The sequence below is a fragment of the Schistocerca nitens genome, chromosome 4, assembly GCF_023898315.1.
Source record: "Schistocerca nitens isolate TAMUIC-IGC-003100 chromosome 4, iqSchNite1.1, whole genome shotgun sequence".
Taxonomy (NCBI): Eukaryota; Metazoa; Arthropoda; class Insecta; order Orthoptera; family Acrididae; genus Schistocerca; species Schistocerca nitens.
In genome coordinates, this window is record NC_064617.1 from 533,768,360 (window position 1) to 533,790,579 (window position 22,220).

The 22,220-nt window shown below is 41.9% G+C and overlaps 1 protein-coding gene across 1 annotated transcript in view; it reads right to left on the reverse strand.

The window, feature by feature from the left end:
• The window catches only part of LOC126252419 (gamma-aminobutyric acid receptor alpha-like), a 222,332-nt gene that overhangs the window by 23,098 nt on the left and 177,014 nt on the right, over window positions 1-22,220 (reverse strand). The window contains exons 6-9 of the mRNA XM_049953309.1: window positions 19,861-19,995; window positions 19,615-19,767; window positions 16,912-17,072; window positions 16,610-16,765 (exon numbers count right to left, since the gene is read on the reverse strand). Coding sequence (XP_049809266.1) covers window positions 16,610-16,765; window positions 16,912-17,072; window positions 19,615-19,767; window positions 19,861-19,995 — 605 coding nt within the window. The remainder of the gene's footprint in view (window positions 1-16,609; window positions 16,766-16,911; window positions 17,073-19,614; window positions 19,768-19,860; window positions 19,996-22,220) is intronic.

The window sequence follows — 22,220 nt, forward strand, 5'->3', positions numbered from 1 at the left end:
ATATAAATATGGCTGAAGTAAGTTGCTTTAGAAGCTTCAAAATATGATTTTTCCAGTTTAAATTCTAGTCAATATGGACACCAAAGAATTTTGAAGTTTCCACCTTATTTATTATTTATTTATTATTTTCTCACTATGTGTTACACTTTTTGCTGGTACCCATAGATGTTGAGAACTAAGTATGTTGGCTTTTCAAAATTGAGGCTAAGACCATTCGCAGGAAACCACTCAATCATACTTTTAAGAACATTGTTAAGCAGGAACGTACATGCCTATAATATATGCAATAAGATTGATAATCATCCTGAAATTAAATGACTTAAACTAAATGAAATGAATGCTATTATTTCTAGATTAGGATCACCATCCCAGTCTTAACCTGGAAGAACTTTGATGTACAGTAAAGACATAGAAAACAAAGCTGATATATTTCTGTCATCCGGCAGGGAAGTCAATATCCTGCAATGTCTGCTATGAATGACTGCCGACCGTCACATGGGCCTGGCTGCTGCAATAAAACCGAAGATAAAACGCGGCCAACGGGCCGCTGCAGAACACTTCGAATCGTGCCGTGGTCAAGTCTCTATATTGCTTACACTATACTTTTGTGACACTGTTTACTGGATCTCAGATGGACTAAGTTTTGAATTGGTGTTCCATTGATTATTGACGGATTTGCTTGTCGTGGACTTTCTGAATTATTCTCTTGGTGCGTTCTACAGTTTACGATAACACAGTGTAGACTGAAATTGTGAACTATGAGTACCATGCGTCCACGTCTTTTTGTATAATAAAGAGTGTATTGCACTGTAGCAGGTGTAGTATTGATGATAAGGACTTTAATTTAGCAAGCATTTGATGATAACAAACTTAAGTTCAATGATCGCGAAACAGTGGCAGCAAAGAGACGCAACTTCAAATGCAGTAGCAGCCACAACAAGAAGAACAACGAATGCAACAGGTGCAGCACCAGGCACGACAAGAACTACAAAAGCAAATTCTGGAATAGCAACAACAAAAGCAGGAAGTACCTATACTACAGCTGGTCATCAAACCGGCACAGCATACATCTCCACCATTCACGCCATTTCTTCCAGAAGACAAAGACTGGCATTCACACTACATACATATGGTGTTCCACTTACAGGCGAGTAGCATAACAGGCGTTACGAAACAGAGTGCTTTCGTGCTATTTACTAACTGCCGAATACTCCTTTCGATAAATCCGAGTGTTTAGGTTTCTCTGAAGCCAACTGTTTACTGTCCAAGCAAAATGACCAGCAAACAAATGTTCTAGTAGCTAGGCTCCCAATTTTTCGTTGTTGTAACAAATGGTATCAGTCATATGCTGCATGGCCAATTGATCTCAAAGAGGTGACCAATAAGTGCCGATTTTTGTGTGAAAAGCATAATTGTAAACAATCCTATGCTGAGTCTTTATTGTGTGGTGTAAATACTGGGTGGTTATAATTAAAGTACAGCTACTGAGAGGGCTCCAGTGTGGGCTATAATTATCGTATGACAGAGAAACTTGGTAGATATGCTAATGTGTTAATGCGGAACGGATTACGCTGTAAAAAACTGGTTCCAATTTTGGCCACCAGGTACAAATGTGGCGCATTGACTTCAAGAAAGACATCGAAAAGTTTCCGTATGTGCTGGATTAGAAACGGGGCATGGGCAGAAAAGGTCAAAGACACACTATTGATATTATTATTAACCGCTACTTACACATTTCGTTCAATATAAGCACCGGAGACGTTGACGAGATCCTGCACGCATAAAACGAAGCGACCAAGAGTTGCTTGCAGCAGGTCCGGTGGAATCTGAGCAACGAGTTCCAGTATACTGGCCTTCAGATCAGGTAGAGACCGAACATGTCCCCTGTAAACGCGTTCTTTTAGATATCCTCAGAGCCAAAAATCACGTGGATTCAGATCGGGTGATCCTGCAGGCATGCGTCTCGAAAACGTCTGGAGATAACACGTTCGTGGAAGGTTGCATTAAGCAGATACTTTACCGGGCGAGCGACATGAGGTGTTGTTCCATCTTGTATGGAAACTGTGGTTACCACACAGTTGCGCTCCTCCAAAGCGGGAATCACATGTTGTGCGAGGCGATTTCCATAACGTGCAGAAGTCTCGGTACGCCTGACAGGCCCACTCGGTGTATTCTCTTCAAAGAAGAGCGGACCGAGCATAAGGGCTTGCGGAGTATAAATGTAGATGTAGATGTAGATGTACTTGTGAATCCACACGACACAGTCAGATACGACGAGTGCAATGGCTCTTTGTGCGCAATACGCGGTTTAACAGTACCCCAAATTCTGCAGTTCTGTGTATTCACTGCACCCTGAAGTGTAAAATTCGCCTCGTCACTCCATAGGATATTTCCCGGCCGCTTATCAAATTCGATCCATTTCAGAAACCGAAGATAAAATGCAGAACTTTGCTGCAACGCGTGACGTTACAGTTGCTGCATCGTGTGGATCTTGTAGGGGTACGAGTGTAAAACAGACCGAGAAACTTTCCTTACTGTTGACCATGGGACGGACAATCGTTGTGACACCGCACTAGCACTAGCATGCAGCATGGTCAGTTGCAGCAACAGTAACCTCGTCGATAACTTCCAGTTGGATAGGACACCTTCCTCTTCCAGGTGCCACACTGAGTTCACCTGTGTTTCCAAACTTCATTATCATATTGTTTAAAACATTTAAAGACATCGTGACTCTCGTCAGCCGTTTCAGTCGGTGATACTCTCTCAAAGCAGCACTGTATAATTGCTGCCGTTCACATAAAACATTTTCACTAATAGCGAACGGTCTGTTTCTCGATAACCATACCGGTCACCCACGTTACGACTTGTCAAATGATAGCATGGATGTCATACCATCATAAAAAGAGTGAACAGCACCAGATTTCCCCCAGGTGACCACAACTGGAACTAATTTTTTTTTCAATGTAAATCGGTTCTGCATAAATACATTAGCATATCTACCAAGTTACGCTGCAGTATTAGAATTACAGCCCACTTGTGTAAACAGCTGCACTTTAGTTATCCATACTTGCGAGGGTACATCTGAAGACGTTATGCTCCAGCAAGTTAAGAAATACCTTCACCAAGATTGGCTGGAACACCTTCCACACCGCTCCCTTCCAGAACTGTGGATGTATTGTCCCCAAAAAAACGGGGTTCAGATGGCACTAGGAATTCTGATTGACAGACGACGATCATCCTGCCACCACTACCTAAACCTCATGTATGGGAATGGGGAATGACCTGCAGCGATGCGCTCGCGAAGCGGCAGGCCTCCTGGCCACATCACACGGGACATCGAGAGGACAGCCCGCTCCTGTGACACCTGTGCGTTGCCGCTGCTGGTACCCCCACAACTGTTCCCCGCCTGGCCAACCCCGCCGCATCCATGTGAGCGTGTCCAAGTGGACTTCGCCTTTTTCTTCTTCTTCCTCAGAGATGCGGTTCGTTTTCATTGACTCGTTTTCCAAATTTCCTTGCGTAGTTCGAATGTCAAATATGACAGCAACGGAGACAGTAAGCACCTTGCAGAAAATATTCGCCATTGTAGGGGTCCAAGATACAACCATTTCGGGCAATGGCGATCAGTTTTCATACAGTATGTTCCAGGATTTCTGCACTTGGAACAGCAGAACTCACCCAGTAAAGGAGCCATTCCACCCAGTCTCCAAGAACTAAGGTGAGTGGATCACCCTCATCTTTAATTTGCAGTCGTGGAAGATGCATTAGCTGCACCTAAGGCCAAGATCCCAATCCAGTTCTTAGCCTCCTACTGGACCATGCTGATTGAAGGATGCTTTCTGGTGGAACTGCTTTTTGGCTGCCGACACTGGACCCTTTGGGACCTCCACAGGCCTGAAATACATCCATAACGGCCGAAAGTCGCCCCTGGTACTCGGTGGGCACAGGGGTATGGGCTTACACCTTCGGGAGAGTCCCTGCGTAGATACGAAACGTCAACAGAGCCACACACACGCAGACGTGCACAGCGATGCCGTGCTGGTATGGCACTCCAACCAGCGGCACCACACTTACCGACTTCTTCTACAAGATAACCACCACTGACCGTAGACCAGCTCTATACAAATTTAGATGCCTGGAAGACCAACATCCTCAGGTTCAGCATCGTTGCAGCTGGTTCCCCACGGCATGGGATCTTTTCCCACCTCCAGCATCGCCGATTTCCAGCATGGAATCACAGACCACAACAATCCAGCATCAGCACCCCATCCCTCCACCAAAACCAGAAGACACTGTGACGTCAGACATCGAGATGGACAGCAGACATTTAGCTGGTTTGCCCACCAACACCTCCCCCTGCCAGTTTAGCGATCCCGATACCAACAGGGACACCTGGCTCTACGTGCCAGTTAAAGATGGGGTGGTGGAGACGTATCTGTGTCATTAGACAGCGAGGTCGACATCCGTTATCAAAGACTCTTCCGGTGGCTGATAACCGTAAGAGGGGCCGGTGGACTGTCACTGGTGTCTGGCCACTGACGTCAAGCGGTAGACAAAACCCGGCTGAAAGTCACTTCAGGTTTTGTTGTGCTCAAGTCTCCCATTAGACCGCATTTTCGTGACCAGGCTATTTACTGGATTTCAACTAGGCTTCGTTTTAGTGTAGTGTTCTACGGATTACTAAGGGATTTGCCTTACTCTGGAACCTATGGCTTATTCTCATGGTGTCTTCTACAATTTACAACGACTGAGTGTGGACTGGAATTGTGAACTATCAAGTGATTACAGTGCATCCATATTTTCTGTGTAATCAGGAGTGTGTTTCACTGTAGAAGGTGTAAAGAAGGCACATTTAGAAGCCTACTAAAAGATTACGTATAGTGTGAACGAAAATTCTCAGTCAAGGACATTCTCAAAACAAGAACGTCTTCATCAAACAAGGTACATATGCAAACAAAATATATACTTTTATAAACGTCTATTTGATGACATTATTCCTTCTGCTGGTTTTTACTCTTAGTTTCACTTATCTTCAAGTGCACAACAACTTGCTGAAACAAGACTTCAGAGAGAAGAATATGGGATGAGCAATCTGTGTTGGAAATGATGTGATAGAAGGAAGGAAGGTTTATGTTTAACGTCCCATCCACGAGGTGTGATTGAGACAGATTACAAGTATACCTGTCCGTGTGTATTAACAGAGTAAATTAGAATAATATTGTGATATAAATGTAGTGAAATTATGGATGAAAAGCTCTCAGGTTATAGTGTTGAAACACCATGACGTTCCGACAAGTGTCATACTCATCTCCTGACGAAGGCCCGAGCGGTGGGAAAGTCTATATTCAGGCGTAGTGTAATTCTGTTTGTAGTGCGTTTATTGTTCTCTGTATAACGTGATGTATATTAATATCTGTCAGCTCTATGGAAAAGAAACGCCCGCAAGTGCAAAATGTTTAGTTCAAGCAAAGGGACATCCCTAACATCATTCGGTATAGTTGAAATGATGTAACTGCAATGCTAATATAAAGTAATGACAGGTAAGAATGCCTGGAAGACAGTGTATAATATCAAGGTTATTCTAGACAAAGACCTGGATGGTTGTCATAAACTAGTCGCTGATTCGCTGTCGTTCACAACGAAATATAACCGACCTATGGTTATTTAGAAAAAACTGCTCGATTCGACGTCCGCTTCTTCGCTTTGACATTATCAGCTTGTTTTTCTCCACCCTGTAGATACGTAATGCACAACTGATCAAATACTAGATAACACCTGAAGCTCTAGCTACAAACAGACCTGAACTTATAGAATCAGATAATGCAGAGAAAGGTATCAGTGACCTTAATAAGTCTGTGATAGCAACTATGGCTATCGGTATTACAAGGAATGTTACGAAAATATTTTTGCTTAGAAAGGGAAACAGGATACAATGGCAGAGTATCTGAGTAGTCAACAACAAATATTCAGCGCTGAGGATGAAAACGTGGAGCACAATTGGAAAAAATTCAATAGCGTCGTCTAATATGCCTTAGACAAGAAAGTCTATGTTTCTACCAAAGTCTTAAAAAATAGGAAAGACGTACCGTAGTTTAACAGCCGTATCAGAAAATTTCTGTGGGGGAAAAAGAGAGCTTTATCTCTGATTCGAGAGACGTCAAAACCTAGTGGACAAACCAAAGCCGAACGAAGGGAAAATGAGCGTAAGGATATGAATGAGACATGCGTTCAGCGACTTTGAAAGTAAAATTTTGTCAGTCGATCTGACTGAAACCCAAAGAGGTTTTCGTCTTACGTGAAACCAGTGAGCGATTCGGAATCGTCTATTCGGCATCTCAGTGCCTATAAAGGCACTGAAACGGAAGATGATCGTGAGAAGGCCGAAATATTGATTCTGGTCTTCCGAAATTATTTCACCGCGGAGAAATTGTAATATGGTCCCTCCTTTCAGTAGTCGTATGAACATCGAAATGACAGATTCTGAGAGAACCGATCGCGAAATACAAAAGCTACTACAATCGTTTAGTAGTGGAAAGGCATCAGAACAAGGTGCGATACCTATAAGACTGTATGAGGAGAATGTGAAAGAACTTGCTCTCCTTCTAACAGCAGAGTACAGTAGCTCCCTGGAGTAACGAAGGGTACCTACCGACTGGAAAAAGGCACAGGTAATTCCATTTTTCAAGAAGGCTCGTAGAACAGATGTACATAATTATGGGCCTACATCATTGACGTCAATCTATTGTAGAATTATGGAATATGTTTTATACTCAAGGATTATGACGTTTTTGGAAACCAAAAATCTCCTCTACAAAAATCAGCAAAGATTTCGCAAACAGAGATCTTGCGGAACTCCGCCCTCCTCCAAGAGATCGAAAGCGCTGTAGGCAACGGCGCTCAGGTTGACGCCGCGTTCCTTGACTTCAGGAAGACGTTTGACACTGCCCCGCACAGCCGTCTAATGAAAAACATACGAGCTTACCTTGTCGAACCAGATTTCCTACTAGGTTCTTAACAGCCTTGCTGTGCCGGTACTGCGAACGGTTGAAAGCAAGGGGAAACTACAGCCGTAATTTTTCCCGAGGGTATGCAGCTTTACTGTATGGTTAATGATGATGGCGTCCTCTTGGGTAAAATATTCCGGAGCTAAAATAGTCCCCCATTCGGATCTCCGGCTGGGCACTACTCAAGAGGACGTCATTATCAGGAGAAAGAAAACTGGCATTCTACGGATCGGAGCGTAGAATGTCAGATCCCTTAATCGGGCAGGTAGGTTAGAAAATTTAAAAAGGGAAATGGATAGGTTAAAGTTAGATATAGTGGGAATTAGTGAAGTTCGGTGGCAGGAGGAACAAGACTTTTGGTCAGGCGAATACAGGGTTATAAATACAAAGTCAAATAGGGGTAATGCAGGAGTAGGTTTAATAATGAATAACAAAAATAGGAATGCGGGTAAGGTACTACAAACAGCATCGTGAACGCATTATTGTGGCCAAGATGACACGAAGCCCACGCCTACTACAGTAGTACAACTTTATATGCCAACTAGCTCTGCAGATGACGAAGAAATTGAAGAAATGTATGACGAAATAAAATAAATTATTCAGGTAGTGAAGGGAGACGAAAATTTAATAGTCATGGGTGACTGGAATTCGGTGGTAGGAAAAGGGAGAGAAGGAAATGTAGTAGGTGAATATTGATTGGGGGTAAGAAATGAAAGAGGAAGCCGCCTGGTAGAATTTTGCACAGAGCACAACTTAATCATAGCTGACACTTGGTTCAAGAATCATAAAAGAAGGTTATATACATGGAAGAAGCCTGGAGATACTGACAGATTTCAGATAGATTATATAATGGTAAGACAGAGATTTAGGAACCAGGTTTTAAATTGTAAGACATTTCCAGGGGCAGATGTGGACTCTGACCACAATCTATTGGTTATGAACTGTAGATTAAAACTGAAGAAACTGCAAAAAGGTGGGAATTCAAGGAGATGGGACCTGGATAAACTGACTAAACAACAAGGGAACAAATGGCAGGAATGGGGGAAAGAAAGACAGTAGAAGAAGAATGGGTAGCTTTGAGGGATGAAGTAGTGAAGGCAGCAGAGGATCAAGTAGGTAAAAAGACGAGGGATAGTAGAAATCCTTGGGTAACAGAAGAAATATTGAATTTAATTGATAAAAGGAGAAAATATAAAAATGCAGTAAATGAAGCAGGCAGAAAGGAATACAAACGTCTCAAAAATGAAATCGACAGGAAGTGCAAAATGGCTAAGCAGGCATGGCTAGAGGATAAATGTAAGGATGTAGAGGCTTATCTCACTAGGGGTAAGATAGATACTGCCTACAGAAAAATTAAAGAGACCTTTGGAGAAAAGAGAACCACTTGTATGAATATCAAGAGCTCAGATGGAAACCCATTTCTAAGCAAAGAAGGGAAAGCAGAAATGTGGAAGGAGTATATAGAGGGTCTGTACAAGGGCGATGTACATGAGGACAATATTATGGAAATGGAAGAGGATGTAGATGAAGATGAAATGGGAGATACGATACTGCGTGAAGAGTTTGACAGAGCACTGAAAGACCTGAGTCGAAACAAGGCCCCGGGAGTAGACAACATTCCATTAGAACTACTGACGGCCTTGGGAGAGCCTGTCCTGACAAAACTCTACCATCTGGTGAGCAAGATGTATGAGACAGGCGAAATACCCTCAGACTTCAAGAAGAATATAATAATTCCAGTCCCAAAGAAAACAGGTGTTGACAGATGTGAAAATTACCGAACTATCAGTTTAATAAGTCACAGCTCCAAAATAATAACGCGAATTCTTTACAGACGAATGGAAAAACTAGTAGAAGCCGACCTTGGGGAAGATCAGTTTGGATTCCGTAGAAATATTGGAACACGTGAGGCAATACTGACCCTGCGGCTTATCTTAGAAGCTAGATTATGGAAAGGCAAACCTATGTTTCTAGCGTTTGTAGACTTAGAGAAAGCTTTTGACAATGTTAACTGGAATACTCTCTTTCAAATTCTGAAGGTGGCAGGGGTAAAATATAGGGAGCGAAAGGCTATTTACAATTTGTATAGAAACCAGATGGCAGTTATAAGGGTCGAGGGGTATGAAAGGGAAGCAGTGGTTGGGAAGGGATTGAGACAGGGTTGTAGCCTCTCCCCGATGTTATTCAATCTGTATATTGAGCAAGCAGTGAAGGAAACAAAAGAAAAATTCGGAGTAGGTATTAAAATCCATGGAGAAGAAATAAAAACTTTGAGGTTCGCCGATGACATTGTAATTCTGTCAGAGACAGCAAAGGACTTGGAAGAGCAGTTGAACGGAATGGATAGTGTCTTGAAAGGAGGATATAAGATGAACATTAACAAAAGCAAAACGAAGATAATGGAATGTAGTCGAATTAAGTCGGGTGATGCTGAGGGTATTAGATTAGGAAATGAGACACTTAAAGTAGTAAAGGAGTTATGCTATTCGGGGAGCAAAATAACTGATGATGGTCGAAGTAGAGAGGATATAAAATGTAGACTGGCAATGGCAAGGAAAGCGTTTCTGAAGAAGAGAAATTTGTTTACATCGGGTATGGATTTAAGTGTCAGGAAGTCGTTTCTGAAAGTATTTGCATGGAGTGTAGCCATGTTTGGAAATGAAACATGGACGATAAATAGTTTAGACAAGAAGAGAATAGAAGCTTTCGAAATGTGGTGCTACAGAAGAATGCTCAAGATTAGATGGATAGATCACATAAGTAATGAGGAGGTGTTGAATAGGATTGGGGAGAAGAGAAGTTTGTGGCAAAACTTGACTAGAAGATGGGATCGGTTGGTAGGACATGTTCTGAGGCATCAAGGGATCACCAATTTAGTATTGGAGGGCAGCGTGGAGGGTAAAAATCGTAGAGGGAGACCAAGAGATGAATACACCAAGCAGATTCAGAAGGATGCAGGTTGCAGTAGGTACTGGGAGATGAAGAAGCTTGCACAGGATAGAGTAGCATGGAGAGCTGCATCAAACCAGACTCAGGACTGAAGACCACAAGAACAACAACAACAACAAGCTAGATGGCGCCATGTAGTGCCGATTTTCTTGCGCAACAGCTGGTGAAGCTGTTGCAACTTAAGTTGTACGCGAAAATGTGTTTAAATCTGGTTGCGCAAAATCCATAGATATTTACCTGGAAAGCTGTCGGTGTTTTCAACTATAGCACGTATGTTATTAGATCAATTCTCAAAATAGGTCACTAACTAGTTTTTTGTTCCCATACATGTATGTGTCAGTACACAATGTTGTGACAAAAGTAATGGAATACTTCCCGCCGGCCTGAGTGACCGTGCGGTTCTAGGCGCTACAGTCTGGTGCCGAGCGACCGCTACGGTGGCAGGTTCGAATCCTGCCTCGGGCATGGATGTGTGTGATGTCCTTAGGTTAGTTAGGTTTAATTAGTTCTAAGTTATAGGCGACTGATGACCTCAGAAGTTAAGTCGCATAGTGCTCAGAGCCATTTGAATCATTTTTTTGAATTCCTCCCAATACCGTTTCGGACCTCCTTTGGCCCGGTGTACTGCAGCAACTTGACGTGGCATGGACTCAGCAACTCTTTGGAAGTTCCCTACGGAAATATTAAGCCATGCTACCTATATAGCCGTCCGTAATTGCGAATGTGTTTCCGGTGCAGGATGTTGTGTACGAACCGTGCTGTCGATTATGTCAAAAAAAATGGTTCAAATGGCTCTGAGCACTATGGGACTCAACTTCTGTGGTCATTAGTCCCCTAGAACTTAGAACTAGTTAAACCTAACTAACCTACGGACATCACAAACATCCATGCCCGAGGCAGGATTCGAACCTGCGACCGTAGCGGTCTTGCGGTTCCAGACTGCAGCGCCTTTAACCGCACGGCCACTTCGGCCGGCTGTCGATTATGTCCTTTAATTGTTTGATGGGATTCTTATCGGGTGATCAAGGTGGCAAAATCATTCGGTCGAATTGTCCAGAATGTTCTTCAAACCAATTACGAACAGTCGTGGCCCGGTAACATGTTTGGGAACATGACGTCCGCGTAACTGTAAATGGCCTCCAAATAGTCGAACTCAACTATTTCCAGTCAGTGATCGCTTCAGTTGGACCAGAGGACCCAGTCCATTCCTTGTAAACGCAGCCCCACACCATTATGGAGTCATCACCAACTTGTACTGTGCCTTGTTGACAACTTCCGTCCATGGCTTCGTGAGGTCTGTGCCACATTCGAAACCTACCATCAGCTCTTACCAACTGAAATCGGAACTCATCTAACCAGGCCGCTGTTTTCCATTCGTCTAGTGTCCAATCAATATAGTCACGAGCCCACGAGAGCCGATGTTACCAAAGGGACTTGTGTCAGTTGTCTGCTGCCAAATTTCGACGCTCTTTCCCAAAGGATACGTTGGTTGTACGCCACACATTGATTTTTGGAGTTACTTCACGCAGCGTTGCTTGTCTGCTGGCGCTGACAATTCGACGCAAATGTCGTTGCTCTAGGTCGTTAAGTGAAGGCCTTCGGCCACTGCATTGTCAGTGGCGAGAGGTAATGCCTGAAAATTGGTATTCTCGGCACGCTCTTGACACTGTGCATCTCGGAATATTGAATTCCCTACCGATTTCTGAATTGCAATGTCCCATGCGTCCAGCTCCAAGCACTACCGTTCCGTGTGTGAGGTAACGGGCGAGTTGTGGCGACCTTAAAATATTCTAAGTTCGGAGTTGGCGTGGCCGCGCTGGCCTCTCGGCAGGCCGACCGCGTGGTGCCGGACATTGGCCGGAGCAAGAGGGGTAACCCCAGCGTGCGGTCCAGGCTGATCGCATGACTGGGGATTCCATGTTGACGCTGTGACGAGGACTGTGCTTTGTGTCGATGAAGGAGATTTGTACACCGGGAGTGCCAAAGGTGGCGGACTTTGTGAAATCATAATAGCAGACAATTCACAGTTCATGTAGAAATTAATAATAGCCAGAGGAATATTGATGCCTTAAAAAGAAACATGTGGATTACCACTATTTGCACGATGATTCTGATGGTGTAATCAGATTTTCAATATCTTTATTAGTTTAAAGTTTAGTATCTGACTTTAAATTATACAAGTAACACCCAGCAACGAATTTCCAAAATCTAAATGGTTCATTCGATTTTGTCGATCGACGTGTATTTAGACAGCTATTAGTGTAAACCTAAATTGGTATGAATTACAAGCATATAACTTGAGTAGTACATGCGTTATTGGAGATCAAAGTGGCTGATTACTATTAATCGCATCAGGCCATAAGTACTCCACAGTTACACGAAAAAACGGTAGCAGCATATATATATATATATATATATATATATATATATATATATATATATATACATATATATATATATTTCTTCGTCTATGTCTTCGTTTATATCCGATATATACTATTCTTGAATAAACTGGTCAAATATTTACCGTGTTTTAGAAAGCACAGAGACATTAGGCTACTGGCCTACTTTGTTTCTATTCCTTTGATATACGTTTATTTAATCTGTTTATGTATTTAATAATGTGTGTTAGAGCGTGTTTATGGTCCTGCCGTAGGAATATTTATTTAATTTCAAGTTATTTAAATGTAAATCCAGTATTTTGTTTGTGTTTCAATATGTTTGCGAGTGTGCGTTGGCTTGGAGAAATGGCGAGAGCGCTCCAGCCAGTCACAGTGCTCGTTAATGGGGAGACTGGATGGAAGTGGGGGAGGAGTGCTGGACAGGACAGGGGAGTGCCAGACGGGAAGCAGCAACGGGCGGGCGCAGGAAAGACTTGGGGAGAGGAGCAGTTTTGCGCGTGGTCGCGGGAGCTAAAAATATTTCATAGTGCCGACTTGTGCACTTGAGAGATTTCTGTGGCTTCTGCAGTGAAGACGTAGTATGCGTTTAGAAGTGAATATCTCGCGAGATATGTTGTTTTTCATAATTAATTACGTGAAGTAGGACTCTATTGTTTCCCTGTTATGCTGGACCATCGACAAAAAAAATGGCTCTGAGCACTATGGGACTCAACTGCTGAGGTCATTAGTCACCTAGAACTTAGAACTAGTTAAACCTAACTAACCTAAGGACATCACAAACATCCATGCCCGAGGCAGGATTCGAACCTGCGACCGTAGCGGTCTTGCGGTTCCAGACTGCAGCGCCTTTAACCGCACGGCCACTTTGGCCGGCTGGACCATCGACACCAATAAGTGTTTTGGAGTAATAAACGTAATTCTTAAGGGTACTTCTGCTATCGTGCCCATCATTTAAAGTCGTTAAAAATAGTACCTGTAGATTTTATTTAATTGCAGTCTTTCATTTATAAATTTCTAGGTTACATTCAAAATTCGCAATCGCCGAGTAATAGGAAGCTTCGACCATTCGATTCAGGTGTATGTTCAAATTGTATACTGTAGAATCAGCAGTATTTGGCTTGTAATGCGCCAACTACGTATCCTAGCCCCTACACAACGAAAACACCCAAAACTTTTAATATTTCAAATCTGAGGGTAAGTAGTTGAGGGCCACCTCATTTCTAATTTTTAAAGCCCGCACGCGTTCAAAGTCTGTTATTCCCTGTGGTGTGACCATGATGACGTCGGACACCTTTTCACACGAATTATTTGAGTGCAAATGACAGCTGCGCCAATGCATAGCCGTTTTATACCTTATTTTTGCGTTACTACCGCCATCTGTATACGTGCGTATCTTTTGTCACCTCAGTTTATTATGATTTATGAGGTCATGTGCATGATTTTTCTGTTTCTTACTCTGTACGCTAGTCATTGTTACCCTACGACTACAGATACACATTTGATTAAACCGTATTGATGCCAATGTCAGTGCGGCATAAAGAAATACAAACATTAACGATCGCTATGCAGACAAAGGCTCATTTGTAATTGTTAATGTACCTACAACTAAGAAAAACAAAGTCAGTCATATAGTGATCAAATAGCAAGCTTTTGTGGTTCAGGCAGTGATTCACGTATGACATATAACGTCATATATCTCCGGGGATAAGGAATGAAGTTTTCTATGGTCACAAAAGCCAGATATCAACTTGATAAATCAAGAACAGATAACCTTAGTTCTAACTACATTGGATGTTTTGAAACGAAGGTTTAAGTTTAAGATGGATGAAACTGAAGGTATTACGTTCAACTAAACTTGGAGCTATGTGTGTGGAACTCCAGCATAGTACCTTCCACTATATTTATAGTTTCGATGATGGATCACACTGTTTATGTACTGGACTAGGTTTTCTTTTTCTTTTAGTCTGGATCAGTATTTTTATTTTGAGGTGGTCAAAGTTACATTACGCTTTTGAAATACTGACCGCAAATGGAATAGTAGTGGACAGCAGTGGAGAAATTGTAGGCCGGTCAATGTATCCCCAAATCCATGCTACCTCTGACCACCTTCAATTTTTTCTGTTACTTTCTTTTTCTTTTATACAATGTATTGTACTAATTAATATGTAATTCTTCCATACATACCTGTGTTCACCACCGTAAATATCACAGGAATTAAAAAAAACAGTCATGATAATCACATTTGAATCTGAAAATCGGTTAAAGCGTATCCGATTTACGATACTGTTCATCAATCTGGGACCCTTACCAGCAAAACTGATCGATGAAGCAGAGAAGATCTAACGAAGAGCGGCGCGTTTCATGATAGGATTGTTTAGTCGGCGCGAGAGCGTTACAAAGATACTCATCGAACTCTAGTGGCAGACGATACAAAGAGGCCTGGAATTTTGAGAGAACGCTTTCCGGGAAGAATCTGACAAGATGTTTTGTCCCACATACATCTCGCGAAATGATCACGATGAAAAAGATCGAGAAATTAGAGCTAACAAAGAGGTTTACCAACATTACTCTTCCCATGCGCTATCTGCGAGGGGAAGAGGGAAGGGGTAATCAGTGGTACCAGGAGTACCCTCCGCCACACACCGTTAGGTGGCTTGCGGAGTACTGATGTATATGTAGAAGGGCCATCCTGTGAATTTGTTTAATAACCGATTGGGAATACTGCGAAGACTAAACGAAGAGCTCTATGTTTCTTCGATCAACAAAAGCACGTGCATGCTTTGCAGGAATACGCACTAACATTAAAATCGACGAGAATGGGTAAAAATCTCGAAACGTTCGACTTCCTGTTTTCTTCAGTAAGTAGCACCCCACTGGTAATTTCGGTTATACATCGGTGCTTAGTACATCGCTTCAGCTTAACTTCCAAGAAATAGTAAATTCAGATAAATATATCATCTGAATAGCACATCTTCAAAACTTTGGGAAGTAACTGCGCCATGCAGTTGGTTTAAGGACTATAATAGCAACAAACTGTCACAACTTCGACAACTTCATAATTTGTACGATATGTGCACTCACCGTTGTCAGTATTTCACTTAGCCCTAAGACTGTGAACTTACGTCTGCATAGTACTGCCATGCGAGCATGTAAATGGAGGGAATGCCGTATCTTTCGGTTTCCCTCTATATTTCGGAAAGCTATCCTTGCTGTTATTTTTCTCAGTGATCTTTCCCCTTCTGTCTTCCCTTTCCCAAACTTCTTGTAGTTACCCGGTACCACCTGTGGACTCGCGAACCGTGTCATTGTTGGAACCACGTGTAATTAGCCTGTGAATATGCGCATTTACCTGACTGGAATGTTTCATACAGTCAGTAAGGCTGGAAACCAATCCACGTGGTTTAAATTTGTGGAACGTAACTGAAAAGTATCCTGTGTTAAACGAAACTTGTAATTTTTTTAGAATTTCTTGTCAGTTAAAAGAATTTTAGTTCTCATAGTACTTTAATTGAAAAATTTGGAAATTAATGTGTGCAAAACTATAGACACTTATTCTAAGATGTTGTTTGGAGGTGGAGGGTGGCGTGACCCCCAAGATCCCCCACCGTCCTCCTTCGTATCCACGTTGGATTATTATTGTACACCTCAGTTCCTTCCTTCATAATACTTTAGAACACATTAAAAACAATGTGACACTAGAAAACTGGCTTTGAAGCTGAAACCAAGGACCCGCAGCTCGTGGTCGTGCGGTAGCGTTCTCGCTTTCCACGCCCGGGTTCCCGGGTTCGATTCCCGGCGGGGTCAGGGATTTTCTCTGCCTCGTGATGGCTGGGTGTTGTGTGATGTCCTTAGGTTAGTTAGGTTTAAGTGGTTCTAAGTTCTAGGGGACTGATGACCATAGATGTTAAGTCCCATAGTGCTCAGAGCCATTTGAACCATTTTTTTTGAAACCAAGGTCGTATGCAATAAATGTTTATGACTATAGTCAGAAGTGTCCTTCATTATAAAACGATAGTGATGTGTCAACAGGAATTCATAAGCAAGTAACATAAAAATAATGGTAAATAAGAACTGCTGGCTTTCTTTGTTTATTTGCTACTAATGGCCTACAGACGGGCCTTATATAGAGTTTCTGATTGCACTGTATGATGCACTAACGCGCTGGCAACAACGTTAAAAATCTTTCCAACATATTGCCACAAAGTAATATTGCTGGTCGCAGGTGGGTCCATGTGGTCGGTATGGTGTTCTTACGTTGTAGATTGGGCAGATGAGCGAGCTGCGCCTGCGGCCGGTGCGCATAGCCGGACTGTTCTCTACCGGCTCCGGTGATGGTGAGAAGGTCTCTTCGAAGGGCCCCTCAATATCTTCCCATTCTTCTTCGTCCACGGGAATTTCGCCGCTACCAACCTGAAGAATGAGAGGAACGAAGATATTACTGTAAGGAATTTGCCAAATGTGACACCACTGATTTGTTAATTGTGAGAACAATGCCATTGCAGCTACCAAATACAGTAATTCTCAGATAGTGGCGTGTAGAGGACGAGCGCTCCCACCTTTGTGAAGTAGTGGACCCCAGCGAACTCGAGCAGGGTGGCTATGCAGTAGAAGAAGCTCATCAAGAGGAACCAGTCGAGCGCCGTGGCGTACCGGACCTTGGGCAGGTCGGTCCGGCTGTCCAGGCTGATGGTGGACAGCGTCAGCACGGTGGTGATACCTGGGGAGGCGGAACACAGGGTTCTCAAGTTCAGGCACCAGCCCTAGCTTCTCAATATCTTAAATACAATTTTTGGTCAATCGTTTCAGCAGAGCGAATTTAACACTCTGTAGAAATTACAGAATGAAGTTTTGTCAGAAGTTTCATAGCCAAATGAAGGGTGGGTAATGGTCAAATGAGGTATCAAATTGATCAGCGAGGGGTCTAATTCCGCAAAAGAGATTTCATCGCTTGAAACTAATCGGAGTAATTCAGAAAAGCTTAATTAGTACTTTAATTGAAAATTCTTCCTTCCATGTTGAAAAAATAAAAAAAATGTCAAATTACAGCACAAATCAAACTTCTCCGCTTCCTCTTGATCTCTGTACTTTTAATAACAATACCGATCCATTTTAAAATACATTATATTTCGTGCTTTTTGAACAAAACCTGGAAATCTAAATAAAAAATGTTTGAAAACTAAAGAACGGTCAAAAGTTCGCGAAATTGTATATCTAAAAGCAAGAAATAGATAAGATAAATATTTGACGTGCCTTTGAATAGTACTCGAAATCATAATCCACCAGGCAAATATGCTCTACTACTATTTAAAATTCAAAGCTGCACATTGAATTTTAAATTCTCAATCGCTATCCCATTTGCTGTACGCGATTTCGAGGGTCTTTCACACGTTCCCGTAATCTATGTCATTAATTACTTTTACATTAATCCCTTCACAAAGCATTTGACTCTTCTTTTCAGATGTTTTTTATCATACTCTTCTATCAATTTGTTGAAAAACTTCCTCTTCTACACGGCAGATACTGGCGTAGTCTTTATCAGTTATTCTAATGGCCTGTGCCATTTTCTGTGATAAAGGGTTTGTTGGGATTCTATAAAGGCAGGTCAGAAACATCTCGAAATGCTTTTAAGGGCGTTGTGACGATTCCAAGTTAATTAGCATTCAAGTTAGCCAGTCAGGCCTTTGCGCACGCAAATTCAAGTGGCACGCCAGAGACGGTGTCGTCAAACTATTCTTCCTTTGGTTTCCTACAACCGAACGAGAGAATGATACAAAAATTGGACGTGGGACGAAGTAAGGATCGAACCCGAGTCAAAGGCTGAACAATCTCGTGCTCTATCATTTACGCTATGAGAGCAACTGGCACTAATTGTGTCTGGCGGGCACTTTGAATCTGCGCGCGCAGCCGCCTAATTGGCTAACTTCAAACCTAATTAGCTCGGAAATGGCGCGACATAACGAATTTTTTTCTTAACAATTATTTCGCAGCACAACCTCCTATGTAACAACCTTACAAGCTTCTCAGACTGTTTCCGACCGCCCTGTAAATGTGCAACTGTGATGATTTTGTATGTAATATGTCGTTTTCTATGTCAGAAATAGTTATGACATTGAGAAATATTAATTTTTTCATTCCGACAACGTAGTGAATTATCGAAACCGGTAATATTAATAAAGAAGGATTGATACAGATCTGTGGCATGCATTTTATAAGATACAGGGTGGCGCACGAAATGTGTTACCATTTTGTTTTTGAATATAAACTTTATTGTCAATACAATCTGAAAGGAACATATACTACAATGAAGAGCCGTCCATGGAGATTTGTTCTAACTCAGCACATGTTCAATATGTCTACCATTTCATTTCCTAACTTCCTTCAAACGAACACTGAAGTTAGTGATTACCTTGCGGCACACGTCTTCCGTAATTTCACTGCAAGCTTGAAGACTAAGTCTTCTGAGCTCCATTAAATTCCACAGCTTCTTGCTACTGCCTTGCCCTTCAACACGCAGTGGTTCATGCAAGATGGAGCAAGTCCACATACAGCAAACACTGTGTCGGAGTTTTTACACGAGCATTTCGACATGCGGATCATTTCACTCAGGTTTCCAGATCGCTTCGATGACGGACAAAATTGCCCCCCCCCCCCCCCCCAATAGTCCAGACCTCAATCCATGTGACTTTTTTCTTTGGGGGTACCTAAAGGAAAAAATTTTCCCGAAACGTCCACGTGATTTAATGGAGCTCAGAAGACTTTTTCTTCAAGCTTGCAGTGAAATTACGGAAGACGTGTGCCGTAGAGTAATCACTAACTTCAGTGTTCGTTTGGAGGAAGTTAGGAAACCAAATGGTGGACATATTGAGCATGCGCTGAGTTAGAACAAATCTCCATGGACGGCTCTTCATTGTAGTATATGTTCCTTTCAGATTGTATTGACAATAAAGTTTATATTTAAAAACAAAATGGTAACACATTTCGTACGCCACCCTGTACTTGACAAAGTGCAAGAAAAGTTATGCACGTTCATTGAGATTGACCGTCTTATATTTGAACAATTGCTATGAGCTAAGTCGTTGTTGTAAGGTGTACGCTATTTATGTCAATAGGGAAACTTTATTTAATTTCAGACCAGTAGCCTCTTATTTCAAAACAATCAGAATCTTCTACCATATGCATAGTTCTGACTCCAAAGGTTCGCAACACCTTAACTACAATTATTTTGAGAGATATCTCAGTACAATTATTATGAGTATTACCCAGTCCAACTCTGTCACTAGTTGCTTCTCGATGTATCCAGAAGGATACCCACGAGAGAACCACAATCAGAATGCAAGGTACGTAGACTTGTATCAGGAAGTAACCGGTGTGCCGCTGGAGATTGAAGTTCACTTGGAGGACAGAGAATTCACCTGCAAACAAAAACAGTTTGCTGTCGGCCACTATCCGTAACGCTTTGAAAAGTCTTAAACTCAGACGAATGTTTGTGAGAGGGTGTTAGCGACCTTCTCGCCGCTTGTAGGTGAGGTTCCTCTGCGGGTTCCCCATGAGGTCGAACTGCGAGAGCGCCATGCCGGCCACGAAGCTGACGCTGCCCTCCGACTGCCACTGGTACACCAGGTGCCTCGTCGTGTAAGCATCTGCAACAGCAAGTGTGGCCACGCTCTTTGCCATCGCTTCATCACGTGCTTAAAAGTTCGATGGGTAACATGCACTGGACATTTCTACAAACGGTATTTACAGATGTTGTACAGACAAAGACAAGTATAAGAAACAGGTGCGAAGAAATTGTAGGCAGCAGAAGAAACATTGCAGCTGATCGACGAAACAAGAAAATACAACAATGATCAGGAAAAGATGGGAATACAGCAATTTAAGACACTTAGAAATGCAATGAATATGAAGTGCAGGGAAGCGAAAGGGTTGCAGAACTCGAAAAAGAAGTATCCGAAGCACAGATTTAACATAAAGGAAAGTCAAAATAACTTCCGGAGAATTTAATAGCCAAGGTGTCAACGTTAAAAGGGCCAAAGCAATTCCACCAATTAACGCAGACGAAATAGCAGATATGTATAAAAGTTACATCGAAGATATTTCATATCTCAGACTAATCAGTTTAGGTTTCCGTACTGTTTATATAATTTTGACCCTGAAGGTTTCACATATCCAGCGTATTCTATTATATCCACAAAGGTTAGACAGTGACGGCACATTTAAATCACACGTCTAAACCTGAGGTAGGACTGGAACCCGTGACCACTTTACAAGGCGGTGGACATTACCACCATCCTCTCCTCTCACATACTCCTCATGCTTACTGTTGATGTGGTCATCGGTCCTTAGGCTAGTTTGGCGCAGTAGTCTATTCTTTCACTTTTATCGCTTGTCACCTATCCTTTCCATTTCAGCGCATTTGCCGTATCGTACATTATTAACGACCTGCCTTACGTACTGATATCTAGGATTGACACTGCAGTTATCACCTTCCATTTGTTCAATTAAAATTTTCAGCAGTGATGATATTCTGTCTTCGTTTAATTAAATTTTTTATTAAACGTTTCCTCTCGTTGACCGATTGCAGGACGTCTTGATTCCTTACTCCAACATTCCATCTAAGCTCCAAATACAGATTTTCATTAATCTTCTTGTTTTATTCGAGATCTATATTTTTGGTTGATAGCGTTTGTGTCTTTTTGAAATAAGTTCTATTGTCTTGTATAATCCTAGCTACTACGTGTTTCATGCATCTTATTTCTTTATCCATCAGCTTCCGTGATTGGCGAAAGTGTTTCAACTCTGCAAGAGATTTGCCAAGTTGAAAATTTAGCTATCCAGCTTGTTCATCTATTTCTCACCCAATTATCTTAGTTTTTTTGGTTTATACGCATATTATTGCCATAAGCAAGCGTAGCTACTCACAGTTTCTGTTAACTTTCGGCGATCCCTCGAAAAAGTCTTTTGCTTCCTCATCACCTGTTCAACATAACAGTGACAATGATGATTTTGTGCTATACTTTTTTTCATGTTGGCCTCTCCTGTCGTTCCATTATTACTCACCAGTCCAATCTCCTTCGCACAAAATAGCAGATTACCTTTTCATCACTATATCTGGTACCACACTGACGAAGAGCTGAAAATACTCATATTTGCTTTCATTCAACATTATCAAAAGCCTTCTCCAAATCTACTAATATAATGTACGTTTTCTTGTCTTTTTTCTAATCTGACTTCTATTAATAGCCGCAGAGCTATAATTGCTTCTCTAGTACCCCTGCCTCCCCTAGACCTGAACTGATCCTCTCCTGGTCTACATTCAGTTTTCCTTCCCAGTCTTGGCTAAAGTATTCCTGTGGAATTTTTGATCCAATACTTCACTAATATTCGATACTGTTCATATTCATCCGATCCCCAGTTTTATAAATCTCATTTACATGCTAATATAGTTTTTGCTCAACCGATTAGCCTTATAACCATGAGAATAACGCTTTTTAAAATACAAAGCAAATCATTTACTCTCCCCCAACTATCATCTTACTCCACGCCCTAATTTTGAGTTGTACTAATTTCTTATGGGCTGCTGTGACGTTTCTCCAAGTATTGATTTCATCTTCTCACTTTATTTTCTGCTTCAGCCAACTACGCATCTCTAATGACTGTGACCCTCGTTTTATACTACTTCAAGTAACTGAATATTATACTGTTAACAACATAATCAATGTTATTCTTCTCAATTTTGTAATCATTGCGTAACATCTGTTCACTATCTACTCTTTTTTTAAGTTTTCTCCATTATCAGTTACTTTCATTTCTGAATGACCGATATTATGGTCACTTTCAACCTTTTTCTGTTTTCGTTGTTTCTTTA